This window comes from Pelmatolapia mariae, linkage group LG4, assembly GCF_036321145.2.
Source record: "Pelmatolapia mariae isolate MD_Pm_ZW linkage group LG4, Pm_UMD_F_2, whole genome shotgun sequence".
NCBI classification, from domain to species: domain Eukaryota; kingdom Metazoa; phylum Chordata; class Actinopteri; order Cichliformes; family Cichlidae; genus Pelmatolapia; species Pelmatolapia mariae.
In genome coordinates, this window is record NC_086230.1 from 14,691,598 (window position 1) to 14,718,034 (window position 26,437).

The window sequence follows — 26,437 nt, forward strand, 5'->3', positions numbered from 1 at the left end:
CTGTCACATTTCAAAACCAGCCTAAATCATTACAGAAACATTCAAACACACGCATGCACGCACGCACGCACACACACACACACACACACACACCACAGTTACTCAAGGCAGAATGTTTTCATGCAAACACATATTAGTCCTTCAGCTAAAAAAAGATCCCATAAGCATTTTTATGTGAGCTGCTGCATTCACCAGACATGAAAGTAGTGACTGTCACCAGCATGTTGCATACGTTTCCTACTTTAAATCCTTTCAAAAACACAACTGTTGGTTTTATTGTTTATGTACAACTGTTTCTATCTTCTGAACAGCAAAGCTGGTTCAGAAAACAAATATAGGGAGGCACTAGGAGGATGATACAATATAAATACATAGTTAAAACAACTTTTCAAAGGTTTACTGAATATAAAGACATAAAATCCAAGGATAACGCTGTTCATGGCTCTGCTTGCTTTAGTTTTTTGTCTTTGTACTTTTCTTTCTATTTGTATTTTGTCCTTTCTCAAACAACTTCCTTCTGACCACCATGCTCACACCCCCGTGTCTTGTTCCTCCTCCTCCTCGTCCTCCTCCTGGGAAAGGAGTCGGTAATGTTCGTTGCCCACCGACAGGAAGGCAGGTCTGGGATGAACCTCGTCTTCCCTGAAGTGGACAGGATGGAAATGGGACTCTGGCTGCTCAGTAGAGCTGCACTTGGTGTACAACTCACGACGCATTTCCTGGCCGACTTCAGCCTGGGAGGGAGTGCTACGGACCCAGCGGTTCTTCACTAAGGAATAGATGTAGCCGACAGGTACAGGCAAGCTGGCAAACACTATAAGCATGATGATCATAGCCAGGGCCCAGCCAGGGTACTCGAGAGTCATCTCAGAAGCCTGAAGAGGCAGAGACACAGAGCTTAAGAGTGACAAACACCGGCAGACTTACCTTTAGCTGTTAGATAAATGTTTACTTGTGGGATTTAAATGAGCTATAAGATTAAAAAGATAAGAGATGGTTAAGCAACTCATTACCAAAAGCATAAAAGTGCAGTTAACAGATAAGCAGGTTGACGCTACAAAAAATGGCTAACAGGATTTTCTTTAGAAACAAATGAATAGCTGAAAAATTCTAACTATTCACTATTCTTATGAAGAATAAATACAGAGATATTGTTGTGCTATGTCACAGCAGATGAATCCAGACATAAGTATTTGGATCTCATCTTGGTGTGAGTATAACCACTGTACAGCTGTGCCAATGAAACCACACGCTCTCGTTTACTGATGATTTTGTTACGAATGAAAGCTTCAGAATGAACGTTTACTGGAAAATATGTCACCAGTCAGCAGGACAACAATCCTAAACATACAGGGAGTCAATATGATGCAGAGGGAGAGGTGATGATGAGGTTTAACGCTATAATGTCAGATGAGTTTTTCAGACGTCCACACCATCAGTGTATTTGTTCTTCCCTGCGTAACCTGAATAAACTGCACAAAAATGCCATATGTAGAATAAATATAAACACTCCAGTTCAGGATTCCTAAGGTCAATGTTATTGTCTGGTCCATTTGTTGAGCATCACAGTAAAGGAAATGAGAATCCAAAACATTGAGATGGTGGTTGCACTGAAGGTCTGGGAGATCATCAGAGTTGATACAAAAAAAGTTTCTTTTCTACTTTTTTGGACACTCTGTGCTAAAACCACAACATCTTCCAGCAAGCCCAGCACTATATGCATGTGTGTAACACATGCATATAGTATTCATTGACAAATACAATGAATTCTGACTTTCTCCTGATGTATTCATCAGAATGAGTGTGAGTGTTTGGGTGAATAAGGCTTGTGTTAAAAATCACAGTGAGTGCTCAGGGTAGAAAAGAGCTATGCAAACACCACCTGATATTTTAAAACAGTAATTGGCTATTTGAAGTTTAAAATCATGTGATTTGATGGAAAGCTGAAGTCGAACATCTCACCGTGCTTTGATTCCAGGCGGTGTACGTGGGCCCTTTGAAGACCATGCGGAGCAAACTGGCTGCCAGAAGACTGACCATCGCCAGCAAACACACATATTTCCAAAGGTACTTGTACACCACCGGAGGGCGCCATTTGAGCATTACTTCAATATCATCCAGAAAGCTGCAATAATCAAATGCTTTTCTTAAAATGCATCTTTTCAAACAAACATATAAAGACAAAAGAACCTGTGAAAGTCAGAGATAACGTTGCTTACCGATCTGTTCCATAAACCCACGCCACACTAATGGTTTCAAAAATGACCACAATGACCAAAGGCAGGGTTGCAGAGTAGTCATCAAACATCGTCACAAAATAGTTGCCAGAACGCTGAGTGAACAGTAATCCAATAATGAACCCCAAAGCACAGCTGGACACTAAAAGACAGAAAACATTTAAAGACCACTTCAAAGACAATAACGACTACATTTATCTCACATAGCACACCACTGCTGTACGAGAATCTTGCACTTTTTTTGTTTTTATGTAGTTTTATTTAAGAAAAAAATAACAATAAAATACAGCAGCAGAGTTTGATGAACACATGTCAACTGATGTTCAGTACCCGTGAGTAGGGTTCGGTGACGCCCCAAGAGGCTGAAATTGTCCATGAGAGGTGTGAGGATTCCCTGCATTGTTCCAAACATGGTGCTGAGGCCCAGGTTGAGCAGCATGAGGAAAAACAGGGTGGACCAGAAGGGACTGGCTGGGAAGAAGGCCATCACCTCAGTGAATGCTATGAATGCCAGGCCTGTCCCTTCGACACCCTGAACGCACACAAGTAAGATAGTAAGATAGTGGAAATAGGTGGGAAAAAGCAGATCCACTCAGTCTAACAGACAACAAATGTGTGTTAACTGTGATGCTGTTTCCAGAGCTAACCTATACCAGTAAATTACCTGCGCACCTTTTGCATAACATGCTCTTTAACACAGAGAATAGGTCTTTTCTTTTTAAATAAAATAAACACCGTGAGATAACATGACTCTTTGTACGTCTTGTCCTGTTTCTTTAGTATCTCCTTTCTTTCCACGATCACAGCTTGCTTTCATTTTTCCTAGAAAACCAGCAAGATACAATGTCCATTACATTTTCATCGTCTTGCCTGCTGGATACTTTATAGCACCTCCTAGATTCCTCGTAGGTCCTGGGAACATCGGCGCTCGCCTACATACAATTGTTACTGAAATGTTCAACTTTGATTTTTGTAACCGATCCAGTATCTTGTGCCTCGTAGGACACCTGCAGTTCTTTCATTTATACAAAGTTGTCTTTAAAACACTTTGTAATCCTGGATGAGTGAAGCAGCACATTAGAAACTCGGTTTAATACCAGTGACTGCTCTTTATTATTGGACATACCTCTTCCTATAATGTATTATAATCATAAGAAATCTCAGCTGTTGTCCTAATTTTAATGCATGCTTATAGATGTGTATTCCCATCTTGTTACCGTTTACACGCTACTTGTTCCAGTTTCTTAGATCCCTTAAACTACTGCAAAAGACTACGGTTTTGTTTTGTTTTTTTTACCTTTGACATGTTGACGTTTTAAACTTTGTGCCTCAAGTCGCTTGAGGCACAAATCATGTTGTGAAGCAAAGCTGCTGTTATTAATATCTCAAGATTACCTTATTCATCTCCTGCTCCAGACTGCAGTCAGTGATTTTAGGACCCACCATGGAGCTGTAGAGATGGTACCACTCTCTGTATTCAGCTAAAGTCACAGAGCTTACATCTGTCATGTTGAACCATGGCCACCAGTGCTGGTTAGATCCACTGGATGCCAGTGAGTTTAATATACTGAGATTTCTGAAAAGGTTAAACACAAAAATAATAAATAAATCTAAGATAAGCAATCAAACAAGCAGTCCACCTTAAGATTGTTACGACAGTTTGCCAATCTAAAAGTGCTCGCTAGTTGGATTTCAGTCATGCACACACATACGTACTCAGCCACGCAGCGTAGTGCAATGTTCTTGGCACGGAAACCGAGCACGACGAAAACCACTAGAGAGGCCAGCACGGATGTCATGAAGTTGATGCAGGAGACCATCAGAGCATCCCTGTGGCAGTTGTTGTGGACTGGATTGTAGGAGGAGTACGCGATAACAGAACCATAGCCCAGGCCCAGGGCGAAAAACACTTGTGTAGCAGCCTGTCGCCACACCTGCACATTACCCCAGATCTCCAGCTGCAAATATGACAAAATAAAAGTATCTTTAGGTTTACATTCTTTCGTCAAAGCTTAAATTGTTTTATTATGTTTTTTTGTAATCACTGAGGTGTTTGTCTTTTGTTAGTTAAATGAAAATAAGGAAAAGAAGTCAAGAACAATTAAGAGAGAGAACATTGCTTACCTTAGGATAAAACATGTAGGTGATTCCTTCCAAGGCACCGTCCAACAGTAATCCTCTGATCAGGAAAATAAAAAGCACCACATAGGGAAAAATGGAGGAAAAGTACATCACCTAAGATTGGAAAAAGAAATGGATAATGATTTCAACAGTGCAGCATTTTGTAAAATATGATCATTTGCTTTTCTCAATCTCACTTCACTATTAAAATTTACCAGTTTACCTGCCAAGCACCAACCCTCAGGTTCCTCAAATTGCATGCTTTTATTTTTAAACTTAGTAATTTGAGTGCATACCCAGCAAACATGGTGGTCACGGTACACCACCAAAAAAACTGAACCGTACATGTTAGGATTTTTATGGTGTTTTCATGTAAAGATTGCATCAGTCCATCTCTTACAAGGTGAAAAACACAGATCAGAGTATTGCAAAAAAACAAAAACTAATATTCAATTAATTTTCTTTTTATTTATTCACAGTAACAGTCACTTCAAGGTGTTTTATATTGCAAGGCAAGGACATGAAAATATTAGAAATAACCCCAACAATCACACAGCATGTATGTGGTTAGTCCCATGAACAAAGACAATAGTTATAGGAGACCTATGTTAAATGAATAAACAACAATACTTTTAAGTTATTTAAAATTGTGTGCATCTGTTGCATGGTGAAATTAAAGTATTGGACAGTTATTCCCTCTCTGTTCATGATGTCAGCATCAGAGTCAGGAATGTTGTTCACAGGATAACTGGAGGAATCAAATGTGGGGGTTGTGAGTTTGACTCACTGCAGAGTTGTGTTTTCTTTTTTAAATTTGTTTATTTTATTCCTTCTATAAAGTGAGAGTAGATAATAATTCTTGAACACAAACTTGGTTCTACTAGAAAGTTGAGGCTTTCTAGGCAGTCCTGAAGATGTGGTTAGTACCTTCCCATGAACAAAGACCATGGTAACTTGAACCATCGTTGTGGTAAACGTCCACGATACAGGTTCAACTTTCACTTTGGAGCGATTTTTTCACCATAACTAGACATTGAGAAAAGGCTGTCAGCCAACAGTTATCCAATGTCAACATATTTGCTGGGTAAGTGCAATATTTGGCTCAAGTTTATACAGCCAAATGTAAAACTGTGGTTGCCATCTTAGCCATTTATGGCACATTTCTACCCAAGTTGATCACACAAAGCGCCTCCTACTGCAACTCTCAGTCACACAATGCTTTTACCTTTGCTTTAACACTTTTTCTAACATTCACAGAGATACATCAGGAGCAACTCTGGGTTCATAATCCTGCCAAGATTACCTTGGCATGAAGCCTGGAAGAGCTACCAACATTTCGATTTGTAGACATCCTGCTGAGCCACTGTGAGAAGGTCCCACTAAAAATGTTTCTGCCCATTTTGGAAGATGTGTTGTCAGTGCAGGTGTCCATGTTTAAGATGGCTAGCTAACAGCAGCAGCTTTTTCCCAGCCATTGATTTTGCATGTCTGTTTCTTAGTGTTAATGTGTACTAAAATGTTATAATCACTGTAGAAGATTATAGTATTGTCAGATACACAAAAAGTTTAGAATATTTGAAAATGCAGTTATTAATTTCTATCAAATACATTTAAGACAAGCTGTCAAGTAAGCACAGTGAATATATGGAAAAATACTAATGTAAGTATCTGAACTGAGAGGCAGAAAAGGGACGAGCTGCAGCTTATGTTTAACTGAGAGATAACACTAACATTAACACAAACACTTTATATTTGTGTGCTAACGGTGGGACTGGTGTTCATGTACCTTTGCAGAAGACTTGATGCCCTTTATCATTGCCAAGGCAACAATTGCCCAAGCAGCCAATAAGCAGCCTGTCATGATGGGGTTAAACTCTCCAGATTCTTCAATGGAATTTGTGATGTTGAGAGCTTTCCGAAACCAGAAATACGACGTCGGGGAGCTGCCTGCGCATTCTTTCACTGTTGATTGAGAAAAGAAAACACTGTAGGCTTTATCAGACATCACTTCATTTCACTCGGTCATGTGATTACCTGTGTCATTGGAGGTCACATTCGTTGGACACTTCTCCCATGGCAGAGGATACTGAAAGGAGTTACCCATGTAGAACAGGCTCCATGCAATGATAACGTTATAGTACAAAGCCACATAAAAACAGACCTGGGGAAGAAGAAAGCATTTATATCAATAAATAATCAGTATTATGAGATATTAGTAAAATATAATGCAAATTGTTTGCAGCTTCAGTGTAATGCTGTGATTTCTTTTATACGTGTAGCCTATAAGTAATGGCTAACCCAGGGAATGTAGCCATAAGGTTCGACATTGACCTTGACAATGACAAACAGAGGTTAGGTCTCTTTAAAGAAAAATAAACACGTTTTATAAAAAGCACAGGTTATCTAGTCGTACATTTCTTTTGTGTGTACGGACAAAAACGTTCTTGGGCACTCTGTGTTTTTCCCAACTTGTTACGCAACCAACTGCCAGCACAGACACACAGCACACTACCTTTCTCATGTTACAGCATGGGTGTGTGTGAGTATATACACACACATGCAGCATGGCTAAGGTGTTTACAGAAAGGTGATAAAGGCGGTGACACGTGATGCAGGATTGGGGCCAGATAAGTGAAGGTGAAGAGATTAAAAATACTGACCCCGGTGCTACTTTTGAAACCCAGACTTAGAAAAAGCAAGTCAGCTGTCAAACAACAGCAGCCCTATCAGAACACACAGGTACATGAACGTAAACAGAAAAAGGTCTCAGACAGAAAAAGAAAGAAAAAAAAAGAAAATGCTCACCATGCAGCTGGAGTAGCCGATCCCTCCCAGCTTTGGAGAGATGTGCTTCCATACACCGATGCTGCCCTGTCGAATGCTTTGGCCAGCAGCCAGCTCCATAAAAAACAGTGGAACTCCCACAACCACCAAAAGAAAAACATACAGCAGCATGAAGGCGCCTGGAAGGAACAAAGGAGGACATATATTTTAAAGGCAAATCCAAACTCACCTGTAGTTCCAGAGGGAAAAAAAACTTTGCATTTGCACATGTTACATGCAAACACAATCTAACTAAGCACATAAGAAAAATAGTTCTTGACTTTTTTTTTGAAGACAAACTCATAATTTGCCATTAAAGCTGGAAAAAACAAGCAAATTTATGTGTCAGCAACCTCTCTAAAAGATGCTTGGAGTCTCATGATCTAACCAAACATGCTGCATGCATGTGTTGTAAAGCTATAAATAAAATATGGTTTAGAGTTCTACTCTTCTCCAGAAAGAAAATTCAGTTTCACACAGTGACATTCGCAGGATCTCAGAAATCAAAAATACAAAAAAAGCAGTATAATGATGCATAAAGCTATATACTACAGCACTGCTGGGACAACGCTGTGTAGATAGATAAACCAAAAGTTTAAATATTTTGCCCTGTTTGGAGGTAAAGAGCACTGAAAACTGGCACTGAGCCTCATCTCAACTTTGAAGCACAGTGGAGGAAGCATCATGGTTTGGGCTGCTTTGATACTTCAGGTGTTGAATGCCTTGTAATCACTGACAGAGCAATGAATTTAATATGTATCAGGGCACCAGCCCATGTTTTGGACCTTAAGACAGCTTGAGTGAGTCAATATTAACACAAAGTCCACACATCAGCCTCACATATATTAAAGTTAATATAAACTCAAATTCATTTTTAAGTCATTTTTATTAGTATAAACAGCTGCGGTGAACTACCATGTGGTCAAGATGTTAAAGTATGGTCATTTATTGTTTTTGCTTCCCTTCATAGTGTGATTAGTTCATGTTTATGAAGCAACAGCGTCTTGCTCGTCGATAAATCCTTTGTGAACTATGGTTTGAAATTAGATCATCATTCAGCCTGTATTGCTATATATAAACTGTTTACTTTCCAGTATTGTAATAAAATGAACAGTTATGTTATATATATGAAAATTCAAAGAAAGATTTTACCATTTTATTACTAGCAGGATATCATATCGTTACTAATATATTACTGTGCTAATTATTAATTAGTTTTACCTCATATGCATATATTTGTTTCCAAGTTTTTACCCCTAGTTTCTGGTCTCTTATTACCCAATTGTGTAAATTTCAATGTAATATTATGCAGCTATAAATACTTTTGATACAAAATAATTACTTTGGTGTTATTAATTTAGTGGCAGTAACATATTTGAGCCCATTTCCACCTTATTACCCCAATATTACTGCTTTATTACCAAGTTGTAACACAATGTGTCACCCATCTGTTTATAGTATTAGGAAGTCCTGCAGTTCATTTATGTTAAATTCCCTTTTATTCAGGTATTTATTTCTTTTTATGTGTTGCATTGCTTTGGCACCAAAACAGCTACTAAGTTAATCACTTAGACCTGTAAGTTAATCTTCTCTTAACACTCACCGCCTCCATTTTGATGGCAGAGGTATGGAAATCTCCACACATTCCCTAAGCCCACACTGAAGCCCACCTGGGCTAACACATACTGAATCTTAGAATCCCATGCTGGACGGTCTCCGTCGTCTGTCGCAGCTCCATCGGGACCATCCACAGCTGTGAGCTGAGTTTGAGACTGGCCTTCTTCCATCCAGGTTCTGCCCTCGCTGCCGTCCAGCGGAGGCTTTTCTGTCTTGTTATAAGGAGAAGAAGTAATATGATAAACTAAACCGATTATCAGTTGAAGCTTCATCCTGACATGTGAGTCAAAGTAGTTATGCTGAGCAAATATGTGTGGAAACACACTACTCTGTGCACAAAATTATGTAAGGAAAGAATTAAATTATGCTAGGAAAAAACTTAATTTATAAGGCACAACTAAGAGGAAAGCACTTGTTGTTATGTTGTTATGTTGTCATGTTGTCGAAGGTTATATCGCTACTCCTTATCAGTCATTGAAAACACAGCAGTGAGACAATGTATTACATAATCCAACATTAAGGCATTATCTTTAACTCGTCATTCTCCCATCACTACGTCAGATGTATAAAGAAATGCTAATTCAGACACTGAATTTCCTACTGATGCTCTTTTACGTTAAAGTCATTCAACTGGCATATTTAGCAATGAGGTGAAGGCCAACTGTGACTGACCTTTCAAAATGCTTCATCAGTACACCCAGGTGTTAGCAATTCATCAGCAAGACTGACATAATGGCAGGTTTAAATGCACATAGAATACATAAATAATGGATGTGTGTTACTTACTGTGCTTTGTTATTATGAAATTATCCAGATAAAAAACTGTGTTGCATCACCTCAATTCTCTTTCATTTAATGTACAGATAGGCATAAACACCAGGGTCATGGTGTGCATTTTAGATAAAAAAAAGCATGCAGCAACACGGCAGATCACCAGCTGAATCACCTCCACACTGAACACTAAATGTCAGCTCAGATGAAAGGGACGGATCCAAAATGGCTTAACACAAGCCAAGCTAGCATCAGAACATGACCTCTCCTGGTATCAGCTGGTTAGAATGGAAAATTACAAGACCCAGAAAGAGTTTATGGCTGTTCAAGACACACGGCCGGATAGGGCAGGTGATTTCAGAAATATCCATGCCCACATGCGTAGAGTGTGAGACTGTGACAAATATATGCATGCACAAATAGAAAGGAGGGAAAAGTGGGGCGGACAGAAGCCATACAGTGATGTGTGGTTGGGAGTGGGAGGGAGAAATCCACTGGGAGGTGTTAGGCTTGCATTGGTTCATACTGTGGGTGGTGCTGAGGTGCATGGGTAAACCACAAAGTGGGTACAGTTGGTAATAATACAGGAAAAACATTAGGGTTAGGGCTATCAAGGTATGCTGAACAAATAATTAAAAAGTCAACAGCTTTATTAAGCTTCAAGGATCCATGTGTTTGAGCTATAAACTATAACAAGATTTCCAATAGACTATACTGAAAAAGTCTGCTTCACACACTCCTGTGAGTTTGATCACTTACCTTAGAGCAAACACACTTTTCTATAGAGCTGAAGTGACTAGTAAATTATTTGATTGGTCAACTCCTTGGAAAATTTAGCAGTACATGGAATATACTGTTATGATTTACTTGATTATTAAAAGGTGACCTTAACATTTTTGAAGTAGCATAGGATCATCTTGTCTGAGAGCAGAACAAAAGGTAGCCGGCTTCCAAAGAAGAGCTTTGAATGTCCTTCAAGAAGGGTGGAGAAATATTCCTGAAGACTACTTAAAGAAATTACAGATAAGGTTAAATATGAGACCTCAGACTGCGTTGACGAATAAAGATGGTCACTGACTGTTAAGCTCATTAGAATTGTACAAACTCTGTTTTTGCCTTATAAACTATACTTCCATGTATGTTTGCATGTTTCAATAAATCACTGCAAATACTTTCTACTAGTGAAACATAAAGAAATGAGGTTGGCTCAAGACTTTTACACATTACTACATCTCTCTAACATCAAAACAAGTCATTGGCATGAGCCTGCAAGTACAAGTTGATACTGTTCAACTCTTCAGTGTTTCACTGTCTTTGCTATTTCGAAACCACAAGAACATAACAAGTCTCTATTAGGTTTTTTAATTTACTGAAAAAGATTATCAATATATACACATTTGACAAATGAGAGGGCTTTGTATTTGTATTCAGTGTTTATTTCCACTTCTGGTTGATATGTTTCTAACTTTGAACACATTTTCCCACTTTAAAATACATAGTGCAGTGTTTCTTAAAGTAACTACTGGGTTTCTCCCCCCTTTCCTTTTTGCTATACTTGGTTAACCCTAATTGCCCTCCTTCCACCAACAAACCCCAACACACACACACACACACCAGCACACGTGCACTGGTTGTAAGTTTGTGTCTCCTGGTCAGTGAGCATCTGTCCCAGGAACTGTTTGGTAAACAAAGAACCACTCTTCTATGTTTCTACTCTGGATAAAATCATGCAGCAGTGGTTCAGCCGTCCCTAAGGTGTAAAATTACTCAGTGAGTAAATATATAAATACAGCACAGTGAATCCTATATGCATAGGACTTACACAGATATACACACATTACTGCACACACGTAAATCTGGAGCATGTGGTTTATTTCTTTAGGTATATGGATCTGAAGTAAAGTCATTACACTTTATGTGGCTTAATGTCTCAAAGGACATGAGGTCACCATGTGGGTCTCAGTACAAATTGAATTGTTTTGCATGCCAGCTGCTGCAAAAATGAAGAAACAGCAAAACTGTCCTGAGAGCTAAAAGGGAGTGAACAAAAGAGCCATAACCTCATGTAATAATGCTTTGTCAGTACTTGGTCTGTTGCAGTGCTGATGTTGGCCTTTTGTAGTAAAAATGAACATGTATGCAATCACCTGTAAAAGGATACACCTCTGTGTTAATCACATCGGTCAATCTTTAGTCATTACATAATATCACATTACACTGTATCTAAAGCCCTTTAGCATCATGGCATGGCACAACTGAAGAAGCTCGATCATGACAGCTACATGTCGCTATAACCAAGACTGTAATATATGCATTACAATTTTCCCTGAATGCAGCTGGCTTTACCATACAGCTTATCACAAAAAGGGTTGTTCATTGCTATTTATAATTCAGTTTGAGTAACATGGAACTATAGATGCTCGTGGCTCCATTGTAAATGTCCAGTTTAAAAACTGATGAAACTGGTGATTAGGATGCTAGAGAGCAGCATTTCATCTCTGAGGGCGTTTCCATCCACAGATCAGATAAAAGTTTAAGAGCTGTGGCAGATTTTATCATCTGTGCTCAAAGTTTAAGGGACTAAAACAGACACAACCCCCAAAACAAAACAAAAAGAAGATAAAGACAGACTTTTTAAAAAAAGTTAATGACTGTATATTTGGCTGCAGCTTGCTTTATGCAGCAAACCATACTGTATGTCACTGAGTTTAAGTTTGGTTGTGTAGGTGCTGCTCAAAATATAAACAATGAGTGCATTCTTGTGTAAGAATGTATAGGGGAGCTTAACCATAGTGAGGCAGCATACAGCCCTAACGCACACATGCCTGATTACATAACTGACAAAGGAACCAGCCAGCGGTATACAGTGCAAACAATAATAATAACAAGACCCGTTTTTTCGCTGGAAAAAAAAGAATGACTGAGATTAGAGCTCACAAAGTCACACCATTAAAGAATAACAGTCAAACAACGATGTGCTGTGGACATACCATGCTGACAGCACGGTCCCACTGAGGAGTAGAGTTTCCAGCAGTCCTGGTGTTAGTTTCTCTGCTCGTCTTCCCACAGGGCTTCTTTTAAAAGCTTTTCTTTTTCGTTGTTTCTGATAACAATCGGGGTAGCAGATAAAATTTATACGGGGACAAAAGCCTTGACCAGGTTTGACAACTTGCGGACACGTTTTCGAGAGCTGGAACAAACCGTGGTCATCAAGTCAAGAAGAAACGAAGGAGAGGAGCTGAGCCAATGGGAAGACCGAAGGGGCTGAGCTGCCCTTCCCCAAAATGGGAAGCGGGGCTGGACAACACAAGAATACACACTGCTGCTGGATAACTGTGTGGAACCTGCACGGCTTGACAGTGAGCACACTGAACTGCTCACACTAGACTTAATTATAGGCTGCAGTCATGCGCAGAAATAAAAGTCATTAGTAGATTAATTAAAGCTCAACCAGAGAGCGCAGAAGAGTGCGCCGTCTGTGCCTTACTTTACGCACAGAAATTAACAAGTGGCTCATAGTCAGTGTGCATTGGGAATAACTCAGATACTAAACTGCAATACAAGGGGTCTTGTAACGAAGCTATTTTGCGTGAAGTCATTAGCATTTGTAGTTTAAAAAACAAGCGGAGGTATAGGTTTTCTGAGAAAGATTAACATGCTTTAACTGTGCTACTTGAAAAACAATTAGATTGTCACTACAAATAAACAAAATTGTGGGCTCTTTGCATAGAAATGGGTACTGATATTAAATATATATGACATGGATTACTAGGATTAAAAAACCTGGCTGTGTCCACAAAGCTGAATCCAGCCACTTACAGTATAGTATTATGAATTATTTTTAGTAGTAGAGTAGCTGCACTCCCCCTGGTGGAGAAAATGTGTCACAACGACAACTTATACCGAGTCACCCAAATGGTAAACCAGTGACTTGAACATTGTGGTTCCAGTAGTACGATTAGAGGAGCAGTGAATCAGAGCGGTAATTCAACTGAGCATGTTCATGAATCCATAAAGGGAAACATTTAGGCTCTTAAAAGGAGATAAAGCTCATATCTACCTGTTCACATTTTGAAAAGAAAAACAGCCTAATTAACATTTTTTAAGGGATAGTTTCATTAAAAAATGTGGGTGTAGGGACAGAGATTTACACACTGGACATCTTTGTACTGAAGGAGTAACCATGCAGCTAGAATGCACATTATAAGTGCTCTTCTGCAAGGCAAAGCTCACAGCAGGATAGTAAATCCTAAACTAATTGTACAGCTGAAAATGTCTTGTATTACTCACTGTCACATGCAATAATAGATGGAAAGTAAATCTTTTTTTTTAGAACAGCCTAAATGTGGAAAATGTCCTGTTGGTACACATGCTTGAAACTGAAAGTGATTGTTGTTTTCTGGCATGAATTCACATTCAGTGAAAAAAACAAAACAAGCAAATAAACAAAAACAACAACTTTGTTCTATAGGCTGATCTAATCATCACATTAGCTGACAGTCAGGATAAGACCACAGGATAGTTTGTTGTGGAAACCACATGGGACACAGTGTCTTTAATCACCAACGTCAGATCACAGAAAGCATCAAACACAGAGTTGATTCTATGCAACCCCGTGCAGTATCAACACGCTGTGCAACAGCCAGGTCAGACATGATGAAATTAGCTGAAATGACCACCTGGTGTCACTACTTTACAGCTTAAAAGGCCTCTGTTCATTTTCTGCTGCATGCCTACCTGCATAAAGTCAATGTGGAATCCCTTTGTGCTCAGAGACAAAACATTAAGGGTTGTATTTGTCATCTTTGATTTTGTTGTAAACCATCAATATTCACCCTAAGGTTGATAAAGAACCCTCAGCCAAGGTGTGAGTGTTAAACAAGGCCTGGTTGAGTTAAGCCTCAAAAGTTGTTTCCTAAAAGTTGATTAATTGCCACATTATTCTGTAAATTATAGATTTCTTTTCCAGGCATTAATTCTTTCAGTCATTACACACCAAGTAAAAATTGTGTAGAGCGAATGGTTAATACAGTGGTTCCCAAACTTTTTTTTGCCGGGCCCCCCTTTGTTTACAAGAAAAATGTTCGCGCCCCCCCCCCTCGCGCACGCACGCACATCCTCCAACCACACACACACACACCCATATTTTGCTCCATTGCGGTTTATTTCACACCTCAAACATTTAGTAAAAAATTAAGCAAATACAAGTAATCTGCAATAAATTACAGGCAGCAATAAAATAAACTACTAACTCTTTTACGCTACGTCCACACCTACACGGGTATTTTAGAAAACGCAGCTGTTTCGTCCACACGTAAACGGCGTTTCGAATCACCGAAAACGGAGATTTTTTAAAAGTCCTTTTTTGCGTTTATGTGTGGACGAGGAATACAGAGTTCATCAGGCAACATCAAAGGTATGTGCCTTTTTCACGTCACGCTGTGCGCCACGTTATTGTTTACATGAGATGAATTGCAGAATGGCAGATAGAGACACAATACTGTTAATCTGACTGTCTGCAGGTTTTACATGCTTACATATACACACGCAGTTACTGTCCCTCCATTTAGAAAGGCAGAGGCGTCACGGTGTGATTATTTTACGTGTAGTTGTTTTTTTCCCCCTGTGTAATAATATTCAACATTGCTATCAATACATTTTTCAAAAAATGTCTCTCTGTGCAAAATGGGTTCAAAAACATAAACAGCTGTGGGATACTGTTTGTCCGTGATTTGGAGAGCCCAGCGCTGCTCCTGACACAGGGAAAACCAATTCTGCAGGGAGACCTAGCACTTGTGCAGGTGAAGCCAAAGAGAAGATATGCTTCATCATATTTTCTAGTCTTTGGCTTAGAATGAAGTTGGTTTGGAAACATATTCAGCTATGCTTCATCTCCTGCTTTGCGTTTCTGTGGCCGCCCCGTGCTAGCAGTGTCCAAGCGTTTTGTTTCCCCCCCCGCTTCCATGCCGCGCCCCCCCCCCTGCAATGGCTCCGTGCCCCCGCCCCACACTTTGGGAAGGTCTGGGTTAATAAATGATTCACCCTTTAACTATTCCCTTTGGTTTCCATTGGGTAACAAGAACCCAAGAAAGAAACAACTAGAATAAATAAATAGCATCCTGGATATTTAATTTATTATTATTATTTTTGTGACTGTGCGATTAGCAGGTAGAAATTAAAGACAAGTTCATGAATACAAAGTAAAAGACAAATAAATTAGATCTTTACCAACAGCTTTTATGGTGGCTTTGGCCTGGGCTCAAATGAAACTTAATTTCTCTGAATTAGTGGAGGTGGTGTGCTTGAGTAACACTGTGCTACATTGGTGAGAAAGAATGCAGTGCGGATCACGTTAGGCTTCAGGCACAAGCCACAGGCAGTTGTTGATTGAAATACCTGTGATAAGGAAGGAGAAGCTCACCAAGATGCAGAAAAGAATCTCAGGGAGGGAGGGAGAGAGCCAACCTCTGTATCTGTGTGTTATAGGAGGGAATAAAACAATGCAGTGTGACTACGAAAGGACGCCAGACTTGTTTTTCTTGTTTTGGCACATCCCAAGGAGGAAAGACATCCTCTCACAAAACAGCCAAACTCACTACAGTGACTAGAGCAGGAGGAGTGGTGTCTGTGCCCCGGATTCAAACACGCGAGACACACCAAAAGGTACGTTGATGCATGTTGGTTTAAAGAAATAACTTGTGTAAACTGTATGTGTGTGTGAGAGAGAGAGGGTGAGAAAGAGAAAGAGAGGGGAAAAAACAGAGGGAGGAACTGAGAGAGATAGATACACCTGTTAGATCTAGGACGGCTATCTTGTGTCAGTAATGTGTTTCTTAGAGGAGTACATTTGTACAAACAGGTGCTCAAAACGTCAGGGCGTGTATTTGCTTGCTGTTAATTGCATGAACTGCTGAAGGAGAAAGGCAGAAAGATGAGATGTCAGGATAGAAAGCTACTGTATAACCTGTAAAGGACAGCCTTTTAAGAAAAACTGAGCTGTGGTGCAGTTTCTCTGTCGTGCTTTGATTGTTGCATCATCTGCATACCATCTGGTATCTGAGGTTTTTCCTGTAGTGTGTACCTGTCACTTACCTGCATGTGAACATGCCAGTATGCACAATGCTGAATACTTAGCATTCTTACACTCAGCCTGTGGTATGTGCCATTGTTGTGCTCTTAATCATCTTTTCTTTTTAATGTAATGGGTTTAATTAATATGACGCCAAGATGTCAGGCAGGCAAAGTTTATGAGCATCTTTTATATCATTGAAGACTAGTTATCTACATGTGAACATTTAAAAATGCTAAGCACAAGAGATCAAATATAGCAATTCAAGTGGGACAAGAAAGGAGACATAATAAAAGGGTAAATGTCATTGCTGTGCTACCAAAACATCATTCCTTATTCTGTGTACATTACATTGACTTCTGTTTATGTCCACATGAAACAGATGTCAACATCACCTCCATCGGTGCTCCCTAGAAAGACTTCAGGTGTCCGAGTTATGGTCCTTAAAGGACAGCAGCAGCTTCCTGATGGGGTTCCTAACAAGTCTGGCAAAGGTACACTCCTCTCCAAACATGTGGTGTTGGCAAAAACATGCGTTTCCATCTTTTGCATATGCTTTTTGTAAACTTTGAATTAATGGCCTTGTTCTATATCTGCTCAGAGAATGGTACCAGTGGGGAGTCGAATCAGATACCTCCACTGAATGCAGACAGAGAAGTGGTACGTACTCATACGCCCCTTTTTTGTAGATATGAGTGGGTACAAACAAGACTTACAAATTATCAACACAATCAGGAAATCACACACATATGAACAATAACCCCAGAAATTATTATCTAAACTTTAGAAACAGTAAACTGATGTGTAGTGTTCTTTAAAATGACAAACAAGCGATATGATGAGAGCCTCATGTGTGAATCATTCCTCAGGAGATTATGAACCACTGCTTTGACGATGTGGAGCGATTCATGTCGCGCTTACAACAGGCGGCAGAAGCCCAGACTGTCCTCAACCAAAGGAAAAAGAAAAACGAGAGGAAGACCAAGAAGGATAAAAAGACCCAAGAAGGTGAGGACCTCGACAATTTCTGATCAAAAATGACTTATATTGGAAAAAAGGAAACCTGTCTCTTTGAGTGATACCGAAGAGCCAGATATGTTTTGGATAAGGCTGAAATTTAAAATGTAGGTTAGCAGATGAAAGTGAGCTTCAGACATGTGGAGGAAGGAGCGATTCACATTGACTCCATGTTTTACACACTGAAACTCAACAGGCAGGATGCAAAACAAACAAACTTTCGGGTAACGCAGAAAATTCCTGCACATCGTGAGAATGTCTAAGACACAAGGCATGCAAGTACCTGAACACTTTTATGCACTGCTGTTTCTTCATATAGCATGATATTATTATGTTTTATATTGGGCACAATTAATGTCTGAGTCTGAGTCTGAGGGTTTGTCACTAAGTATTTCTCTTTTTGTCTAACTTGGCAAACTCATCTGGGTGTTTCCTAAATTAACACTGGGATGGACTAAAGGCAGGCTCTTATTAGTCATTACTTTGTCTTAGAAGAGCACTTGCTGTGACAAGCTAGAACAAAGGTCATGGTATGTTGTGCTTCTAGTATTCCTTTTCATTTCTACTATCATTTGTTTTTCAGAATTTTCCCCAAACTAAAGTGTTAGCATCCACATGACAGTCTGTATCATGTTCCAGATATACTCAGTTCAGTTCAATTTTATTTGTATAGTGACCAAGGAGCCCACAATAATACAGAGAAAATAGAAAAAAACAATTATCAAATGACCCCCACCCCCGCCCCTCCCAATGAGCAAGCACTTTGGTGAAAGTGGGAAGGAAAAACTCTCTTTTAACAGGAAGAGACCTCCAGCAGAACCAGGCTTAAGGACAGGCTGAAGGCTCTGCTTCCCATTGTACTTTTAAACACCATAAGAACCTCAAGTAACTGAGGAGTGAGAGCAAAGTGCTCTATTGGGGTGATATGTTACTATTTGGTCTTTAAGATAAGATGGGGTCTGATTACTCAAAACCTTGTATGTGAGTAGAATGATGTTAAACTTGATTCTAGATTTAGTAAATGTATCTGTAAAAGCAATACTTGTACGCTGTGGTTATAACAACCTTATGTTTTATATCTATGGTGTATATATTTTGCTGTTCTGTGTGCAGATGGTTTGTTGACCATGAAAGCCAGTCCTCCACCAGAAGAAGACTTTGTGAACATCTTTCAGAAAATCAAGTACTCCTTCAGTCTGCTGGTATGATTAGACTACATTATATTTAAGCATAAAGAGATTTGTTTGATAAATACAAACAACAAAATTGATTTTTTTTCAGGACCGCCTGAAGTCATACATCTCACAGCCCAATGCCCCAGAGCTGCTCCACCACATCTTTGTGCCTCTCAGACTGGTGAGACCTCATTTAGTGCTTTTTCTTCTTTTCCTCTTTCTTTAAACTTTACTGTGGAGACCTCTCTCTTACAGATGGTGAATACCACTGGGGGGCCAGCATTACCTGCATCCATCATCAGTCCTGGTTTGACCAATGGTGCCGTTAAACTGCTCCAGGAACATCTGACTTTAGAGGAAAATGAGCTGTGGACTTCACTGGGGACCAACTGGACTTCTCCCTGGTCTGTGTGTGTGTGAATGTCAGTTTTACTAGAGACTGTGCACAACATGGTTTTGATGACAGACTCGTTTCACTTTCTCCAGCTCCCACCTCGGTGTGACTGTTCCTCCGTATACACCTGTCTTTCTGGATGGGTGGAAGCCTCAGACTCATGACTCTACTGGCCAGCCTTTTGAAGATCCCATCGAGCTTCAGCACAAAGTAGATGCTTTCAATGAAACCAAGCAGAAACAAAGTCAGCAGGAACAAGCTCAACAGGCAGCACAGAGCCCCAGGTAAGCCACTGAAGAAGTGTAAATACATACAAATAGAGCAAGACATTATTATGGTTTTAGAGCAGTTGTGATTGTTTTTGTGGAGGCTGTATTCTTACTGCCTAGAATCAAATCAGTCTAGTGCTTTTAGTGACAAACCATGATTAAGATCACTGATATCTGGCTCCAATTTCATGTTTATTTTTTTATGTTTTGCATATCTTTTAAATACTATCTGTTTTTCAGAGACGGAAATGGACATGCGCACAGTGAGAGCCATTACCGCTGCAGTTACGACTTTGTCGCCAGAAACAGCAGTGAACTCTCTGTGCTAAAAGGAGAAACACTTGAGGTACACACCCTTAAATATGGGTGGCGATCTGAATACAAAAGTAGAGTTCAGATCCAGGAGTACGTCACACAACTTGGCTAATGAGAGTCATCTTTCTGTAGGTGATTGACTCATCAAAACGCTGGTGGAAGTGTCGGAACAGCTATGGCGAGATAGGATTTGTTCCCTTTAACATTTTGGAGCCTGTGTCTGCTCTGAATAAGACGGGGAAAGATGGCTCAGAGGTGCAGAGGGAGTCACAGGTATAAGACGACACACAGCTACACAAATACACAGAATTTTGTGCCACTGCCTCAGAAACTGTACATACTGTGATTTCTTGGCTAATGTTGTCATGTAGTTTTTGTTCATTCCTGCTTTTTTTTCACAACAAAAGGCAGGTCCTGTCCCTCACTCAAAGCGCTACTTATACACCCCATCAAGCGGGGGTCCCACTACAGCAGTCCCAGCAGTGCGACCTCAAAGCATGGTTTTACCATCTACAGGGATGCAGGGAGATGAAACTGACAGAGGTAAATGAACATGGGCAGACAGAAATGTCATAAACACATATGAAAACTAATAAAACTGACACGTTTTACTATTTCATGACTTGATGGCAGCAGCACATCTAAAAACAAGTTGGTACAAGAAAAACAAATCCCTGGAAAAGTAACCGGTACTAAAAAGAAACAGCTGGAGGAACATTTTGTAGGCAAGGCTAACGGGCTAACTGGCAACCAGTCACGAACATGAAATAAATCATCTATGAGAGGGTATAGTATTATCAAAAGATTCAGAGAATCTGGAGAAATCTCAAGGGACAGGCTGAAAATCAAGTTAAAATATAGATTTGTGAAGTTTGCAAATCACTGAAATATGTTCTTATTTAAAGTTTTCACAATATTAAAACGTATTTAATGGTTTTAATATCAATTTAAAATGTGTTTTATTATAATATAAGATGTATTTCTGCTTTGGAATTTAAGTTGCTTGGTATTACAAAAAGAACACTTTGTGAAGGGGAACGATACGTTCATATAAATATAATTTTTACTTTAGTTTGGTATGTGCAAAATATAATTCAGCAAAGGTCTAGTATAGATTTTTATTTCTGCTGACTAAAGTGTTTTTCATAATCAAAATCATGATGTTTATTGCATTATATGACATGAATTCATGCTTTCACATAAAACAAACAGGCAAGACTCATAGTTGTTGATGTTAAGCAATAAGTGCAACTTCAGTTTGGGCAGTTATGCCACTGCCAAGAGTTTTGGCTACAACTGTACAGGTGTATATAAATGCAGTTGTTTTTCTTCTTTGTACAGTTCTGATAATGAATGATGAGCTTCTACAAAGGATAGCCCGGAGAAGAGGCTCATTTAAACAGACAGCTGATAACTCTACACCTCTGAACTATGACTCTCCATCTTCTGAGGTGGCAGCCTGGCTTACTGCCAAAGGCTTCAGCACACTGTGAGTACTCCACAAACATATTTGTTCATGTTAGCTAGAGTTAGTACTCAAGCTCCACTAAGGAATAGCATGTTTAAACATATTTTTTTAAAACTAAAATATAAGTTGTTTTTATATTATATTGGTTTTGTGCATTAGCACTAGCACTCCTGCTAGCCAGGAGATAAATGTGTGCAATACTGCAGATCTAGGTTTCAAAAACCCTGAAGTTGTGTAAGGATTAAAATAGCCCAAGTATTGTAGCTTTACTGTTTATCATAGCTTTACTGGGTAATGAATTGGACTTAAAAGTCAAGTTCTTCTTTAGAAATTAAAAGGTGAATATCAAAAATAGGATCTTTTTTACAGTGAAAGCACAAAAATGCTGATTTTGTAATTCATTCCTGCTCAGCACTGTTAAGAGCCTGGGAATTTTAAATGGAGCGCAGCTGTTCTCCCTAAATAAGGAGGAGTTTGTTGCGGTGTCACCAGAAGAGGGTGAAAACGTTTACAGCCAGATAATGGCAGAGAAGACTCTGCTTAAGGTTTGTTCCCTATTTTTTTTCTGGATGTACTCGTTTGTGTGTATGTGTGTATTTGCAAAGATATGCTTGGGTGAGTCTTGAGTCATTTGTTTGCTCAGCCTTGACTTATGCACAGACTTACATCATTGCCACTGCCCCAAACTGATTAAAGATTTACAATGGCAAAAATGTGAGCAATTTCAAATTGAATGCACTCATGTATAAATTAGTTTTTAAAATGTGGTCATAGCTTCATTGAAGTGGAAGTAAATGCCAAACACAATCTATTTGAAGTATTTGCAACATTTAAATATTTACAAATTAACATACCTATTCACAAATTTGTCAACAAAACTTAATTGGGGTAAGAACATTTGTCAACTTGTCTATTTTTTTAAAAAAAGGAAAATTGTAAATCAGAGCAAATTTAACTCGTAAAAAAAAAAAAAACTATCCACAAGATAGTCCATGTTTATGTGTCACATGTTGCCTATACTTGGTGTGGGTGGGCAGCTTTTGTAATTTTTCTTGCTTTTAGTAAATAGACTTCATAAACAGATTCCAGATTCAGAAATCTGATTTTCTTTTAAAAAATATGACCAAGAACTTTAATTTCATTAAAAAGTGAAAATAAATTATATCTTCTGTCCTCCCCAGAATGCACAAAAACTTTAGAACTGGATGCTCCGATGGATCCAAAAGTTAAAGATTAACTCACAAAGAAAGAGTGATGTATTGTAACAGCGTTAAAATATCCTTTAATACAGATGTGACATCAATGCTTATTTGATATAGAGGTAATGCTCATATTTTAATCACAGAGTCTGTTAATTTATCAACAAAAACAACAGATTTTAAAAGAAATTCTATTTAAATACTCTGGGAACCAATTTGTTGTTGTTGTTGTTGTCTGGTTTTTAGTTTGACATTTCTGTAATCTTCCTGCAAGTTTAATTGTATTCCTTCCATGCAGTGCATGATTTTTTTTTTTTTTTACAGTTAACATATTTGTATGACAGTAACCCCCCAACCTAAAATATATGCTGTCTTTCAATGCTTATAACCCTGAAATACCATAATTTACAACACTGATATATTATATATGTGTGTGTGTGTGTGTGTGTGTGTGTGTGTGTGTGTGTGTGTGTGTGTGTGTGTGTAAAGATGGCAATATATATATATCTATGAATGGTATTTTATTATTATGCTTGTTGTTATATATAAATTATACATAAAAAGATGGCAATTGCATATAGACTCCTCGCTTTAATACTTAAGAAATTTTGAAGCAGTGCAAAGAGTTAAAACATTATGATTAAAAATAACCATGAGAAAGCGATACTACAAATGTAAACTCACATAAAAACTCTGATACCTGATAGCAGTTAGTTAACATTATGGGGGAAACTCTTGTTTTATTTCTTGAGAGGTAGAAATATTATTTCATGTTTTCAGTTAAAAAAAAATGTATCACAAAATTTCAAATCACATATAAAATTGCACTTAGGTTATCTGAGGACAGAGGTCAAGTAAACAGTTTAATTATGTATACATTAAATAATAATTATATTTGTTAATGAGAATAATCACATTACAGTGGGCCAGATGTGGGGGAGGGGAACTAACAGTATAAACAAAACATACACACACACACACACACACACACACTCTTTGTTAGACCAAATGCATATAACTATTAACCAGAAAGAATGCACTCATAAGTCACAAAAATCAAGACCACCTGTCTAATATTGTAGCCCCATTATGGTACCAAAACAGCTCTGATCAGTCTTCTAACTGGACCCTGTAGTATCAAGCACCAAGACGTTAGCAGCAGATCCTTCAAGTCTTAACCTAAAAGGTTGTATTTCTGTGCGTTAGACTCGTTTTTCTGGCACGGCCCACAGATACTCAATCAGATTATAATCTGAGGAATTTGGCAGCCAAGTCAACACTTTGAGCTCTCTGTCACGTTCTTCATACCATTACTGAATTATTTCTGCAAAGTGGGTAGATGTATTACTCTGCTGGAGTAGGCAGGCACTTTGAAAGACTTGCAGATCAAAATAAAAAAAAGGTAGAGAAACATTTTTTGCATGTGATCATTTTGTGTCTCTTTGTGATCCAAAACTCACATCTGTTTGTGTGGACTTTGTATCTCATTATGGCTGTTTGCAGACTTTACAGCCATTCTGCACCTAAACATTGCTCTCTATTTGCAGAGATTTTCTAACTTTTTGGTTGTTGTTCATTTTTCTTTCTTTGAAAAGATAGTTACCTTCATGAATGAAGCAGAAACTGACAAGCAGAGGGTCTAGATCAGGAGCCACTTAGCCTTTGGGGTACCTTAAGTGATTGCCCAGTAGTCCCAGTCAGTATTTTTTCCATGGTTGTAGCTGGTTGGTGTATAGCAATAATAATCCAATGCTAAGACTAAGATGGCTACTGTATATATGTACATATGGGTAGTTGGTATTCTAAAATCTCACATTTGCTTTAGCAAAAATCTTTTGATTCTTAGTGCACTTAATGAGGTAAATTACTTAGAGAAAGAAACTGTGGTGGCACTGTCATTAGGCAGCAGGAGAAGAGGTAGTTATTACTGATTCTCACTGCCTTGAACTGTCAAGCATCTTCAGTCCTCCATCATGTTACCCTGGTCGCAGCATTCCCAGTTCAGGAGATCCTTTCCCTGAAACCACAGCTGGATCTCCCTTTGAGCACCCTCCAGTGAATCACTGGCATGGACAACGTTCCTTTAAGTGACCAACACACATGGTTACTGTACTGCCACGTCATAAAAGCACATACCTTCATAGGCTTTAATGTTAAAAATCAGCTTTATGTCACAAATATCAGCACACATAATGAAATGAAATAAAGTCAGGTTACCTGCTGACATGGACGCTGAAATCTCCTCTGACTGTGCCCGCCTGGGCTTCAGTTGGGTTAGTGTGTCCTACCATTTTACGTGATGTCTGGACTACATTGGGCCCCTCCCATACCTAAATAAAAATAAAGCAGCATGTGTTGGCAAGACTGATAAACCTACTGAAGAACTATAACAAGAATAAGCAGAAAAGTAACAAGGAGAAAACCAGGAGTATCCTCGAAAGAGGCAGACAGAGGAGCACTCACCATGACCACCACAGGCCCTGAGGTCATGTAATGCAGCAGACTAGGATAGAAGGGCTTAGCTCTCAGCTCACAGTAGTGCTGAGACAGGAGATCCTCAGACACCTTTCAACAGAGACAGATTCAACAAGAAACTTGCAGATCTCACTCACACACACACACACACACACACACACACACACACACACACACACACACACACACACACACTTCAAACTCTTATACCTGCACCATCTTCAGGCCAACCAGCTTGAATCCCCGCTGCTCAAACCGGTGAATTATTTGCCCGACAAGACGGCGCTGAACTCCGTCTGGTTTCACGGCTATGAGAGTCCTCTCCCTCACATCTGGAAGACCTGATGTGAGCAGACACAAAAGAGGAGCAATGGTTGTTAACCATACTGCATTGAAGACTATAAAAAAATACCAAACTAAAGTCTGCAGGTGTCTGCAGGTGATGTTGTGTGGTATTTATCATATCAACATTTATCAACACACACGCACGCACGCACAGACGTGCATTTGTGTGTGTAGGGGACACAGCGTCCCCACAACACAATAAACTAACGCGCGCATGCGAGTTTACACCCCTAAAACAGACCAACAACCCTCACTGAGCAAAACTGCATATGAGAGGTATGGCTTTTGTTTAGCTACAGAACACACAGAATAGAAGCTGCACACAGCCCCTTATGAATGACTGCACGCTATCAATTATTCACACGTGACTATCCACGAGAACTGCAGTCTCCTTGCATCTTTAAGACCTGCTGTGACAGCGAAATACAACGTCACCATAGCGGGCTGGATGGAAGTCTGGTTCTGACACAGAGGTTTGGGTGTGTTGTATGGGACTTGCGTTTTGTGTGTCGGTATTGCGCACCGTTTAACTTTTGTACCCATAACCTAGTTCCAGTTCATGACCCCGAGCTTTTGGCAAGCAAGTTTGTTTTCCCAAATGTGTCCGTTAAGTTTGGGTCAAATAAACCTTGGAGTTAGACTAAAGTTTGTTAGACTCGGTGCTAACAGAAATCTTTTAAAATCGGTTTTGACAGTGACAGTTTGACAGTGTCATTTTCACTGTGTAAAAATCGCGTATTCAATACTGTGCACATTTTTAATTCGTAATTCATGAACATTCACTTAAAAACATAAAATTTGCATTCAACTGCTTTAAATCGCCACTTCTTAACAAACGAATCGCGTAATTTCTATCTGAAGGACTAATACTTATCTACTATGCAAAACATATGGCTTTACTTAGCAGCTGGTACAAAATGAGTCACTTACTTGATTTGTTTCTTCGCCAGGTAGATCTGTATCCACCCCACAGCTGAGAAGGAAAACCAGGTAACAGACCTTTTGTGGATTCTTGAGTCCTCCAATAAAAGTGTTGGAGAAGTCTGTTAAAAACGCGCAGCTGCAGCATGGCCGTAATGTGACGTGCGTTTTATCAGCCTCTACTGAGTGAAGTCAACCCTCATCAATAAAAACTCACGAGT

The 26,437-nt window shown here is 39.2% G+C and overlaps 3 protein-coding genes across 4 annotated transcripts; 1 reads left to right on the forward strand and 2 right to left on the reverse strand.

The window, feature by feature from the left end:
• Nucleotides 1-466: 466 nt before the first annotated feature.
• On the reverse strand, nucleotides 467-9,070 carry slc6a16a (solute carrier family 6 member 16a). The gene is made up of 11 exons (XM_063472637.1): nucleotides 8,785-9,070; nucleotides 7,164-7,321; nucleotides 6,393-6,519; nucleotides 6,145-6,320; nucleotides 4,362-4,472; nucleotides 3,954-4,195; nucleotides 3,633-3,813; nucleotides 2,568-2,769; nucleotides 2,220-2,379; nucleotides 1,963-2,125; nucleotides 467-875 (listed from the first exon to the last, which is right to left on the reverse strand). The coding sequence occupies exons 1-11, from the start codon at nucleotides 9,068-9,070 to the stop codon at nucleotides 531-533; spliced, it is 2,151 nt and encodes a 716-aa protein (XP_063328707.1). The 3' UTR covers nucleotides 467-530.
• A 7,869-nt stretch (nucleotides 9,071-16,939) lies between these two features.
• Nucleotides 16,940-21,966, forward strand: eps8l1a (EPS8 signaling adaptor L1a). Its single transcript, XM_063472638.1, has 13 exons — nucleotides 16,940-17,132; nucleotides 17,240-17,298; nucleotides 17,508-17,646; nucleotides 18,769-18,857; nucleotides 18,937-19,011; nucleotides 19,086-19,234; nucleotides 19,317-19,508; nucleotides 19,734-19,839; nucleotides 19,941-20,081; nucleotides 20,216-20,351; nucleotides 21,150-21,297; nucleotides 21,689-21,821; nucleotides 21,937-21,966. The coding sequence occupies exons 1-13, from the start codon at nucleotides 16,940-16,942 to the stop codon at nucleotides 21,964-21,966; spliced, it is 1,590 nt and encodes a 529-aa protein (XP_063328708.1).
• Nucleotides 21,967-23,152: 1,186 nt separating this feature from the next.
• On the reverse strand, nucleotides 23,153-26,381 carry nme4 (NME/NM23 nucleoside diphosphate kinase 4). Of its 2 annotated transcripts, XM_063470591.1 has the most exons (5): nucleotides 26,226-26,381; nucleotides 25,161-25,291; nucleotides 24,939-25,040; nucleotides 24,693-24,805; nucleotides 23,153-24,556 (listed from the first exon to the last, which is right to left on the reverse strand). In XM_063470591.1, the coding sequence occupies exons 1-5, from the start codon at nucleotides 26,362-26,364 to the stop codon at nucleotides 24,436-24,438; spliced, it is 606 nt and encodes a 201-aa protein (XP_063326661.1). In that variant the 5' UTR covers nucleotides 26,365-26,381; the 3' UTR covers nucleotides 23,153-24,435. The 2 variants fall into 2 exon arrangements, with proteins under 2 accessions (XP_063326661.1, XP_063326662.1); XM_063470592.1 differs by lacking the exon at nucleotides 24,939-25,040.
• Nucleotides 26,382-26,437: the final 56 nt, after the last annotated feature.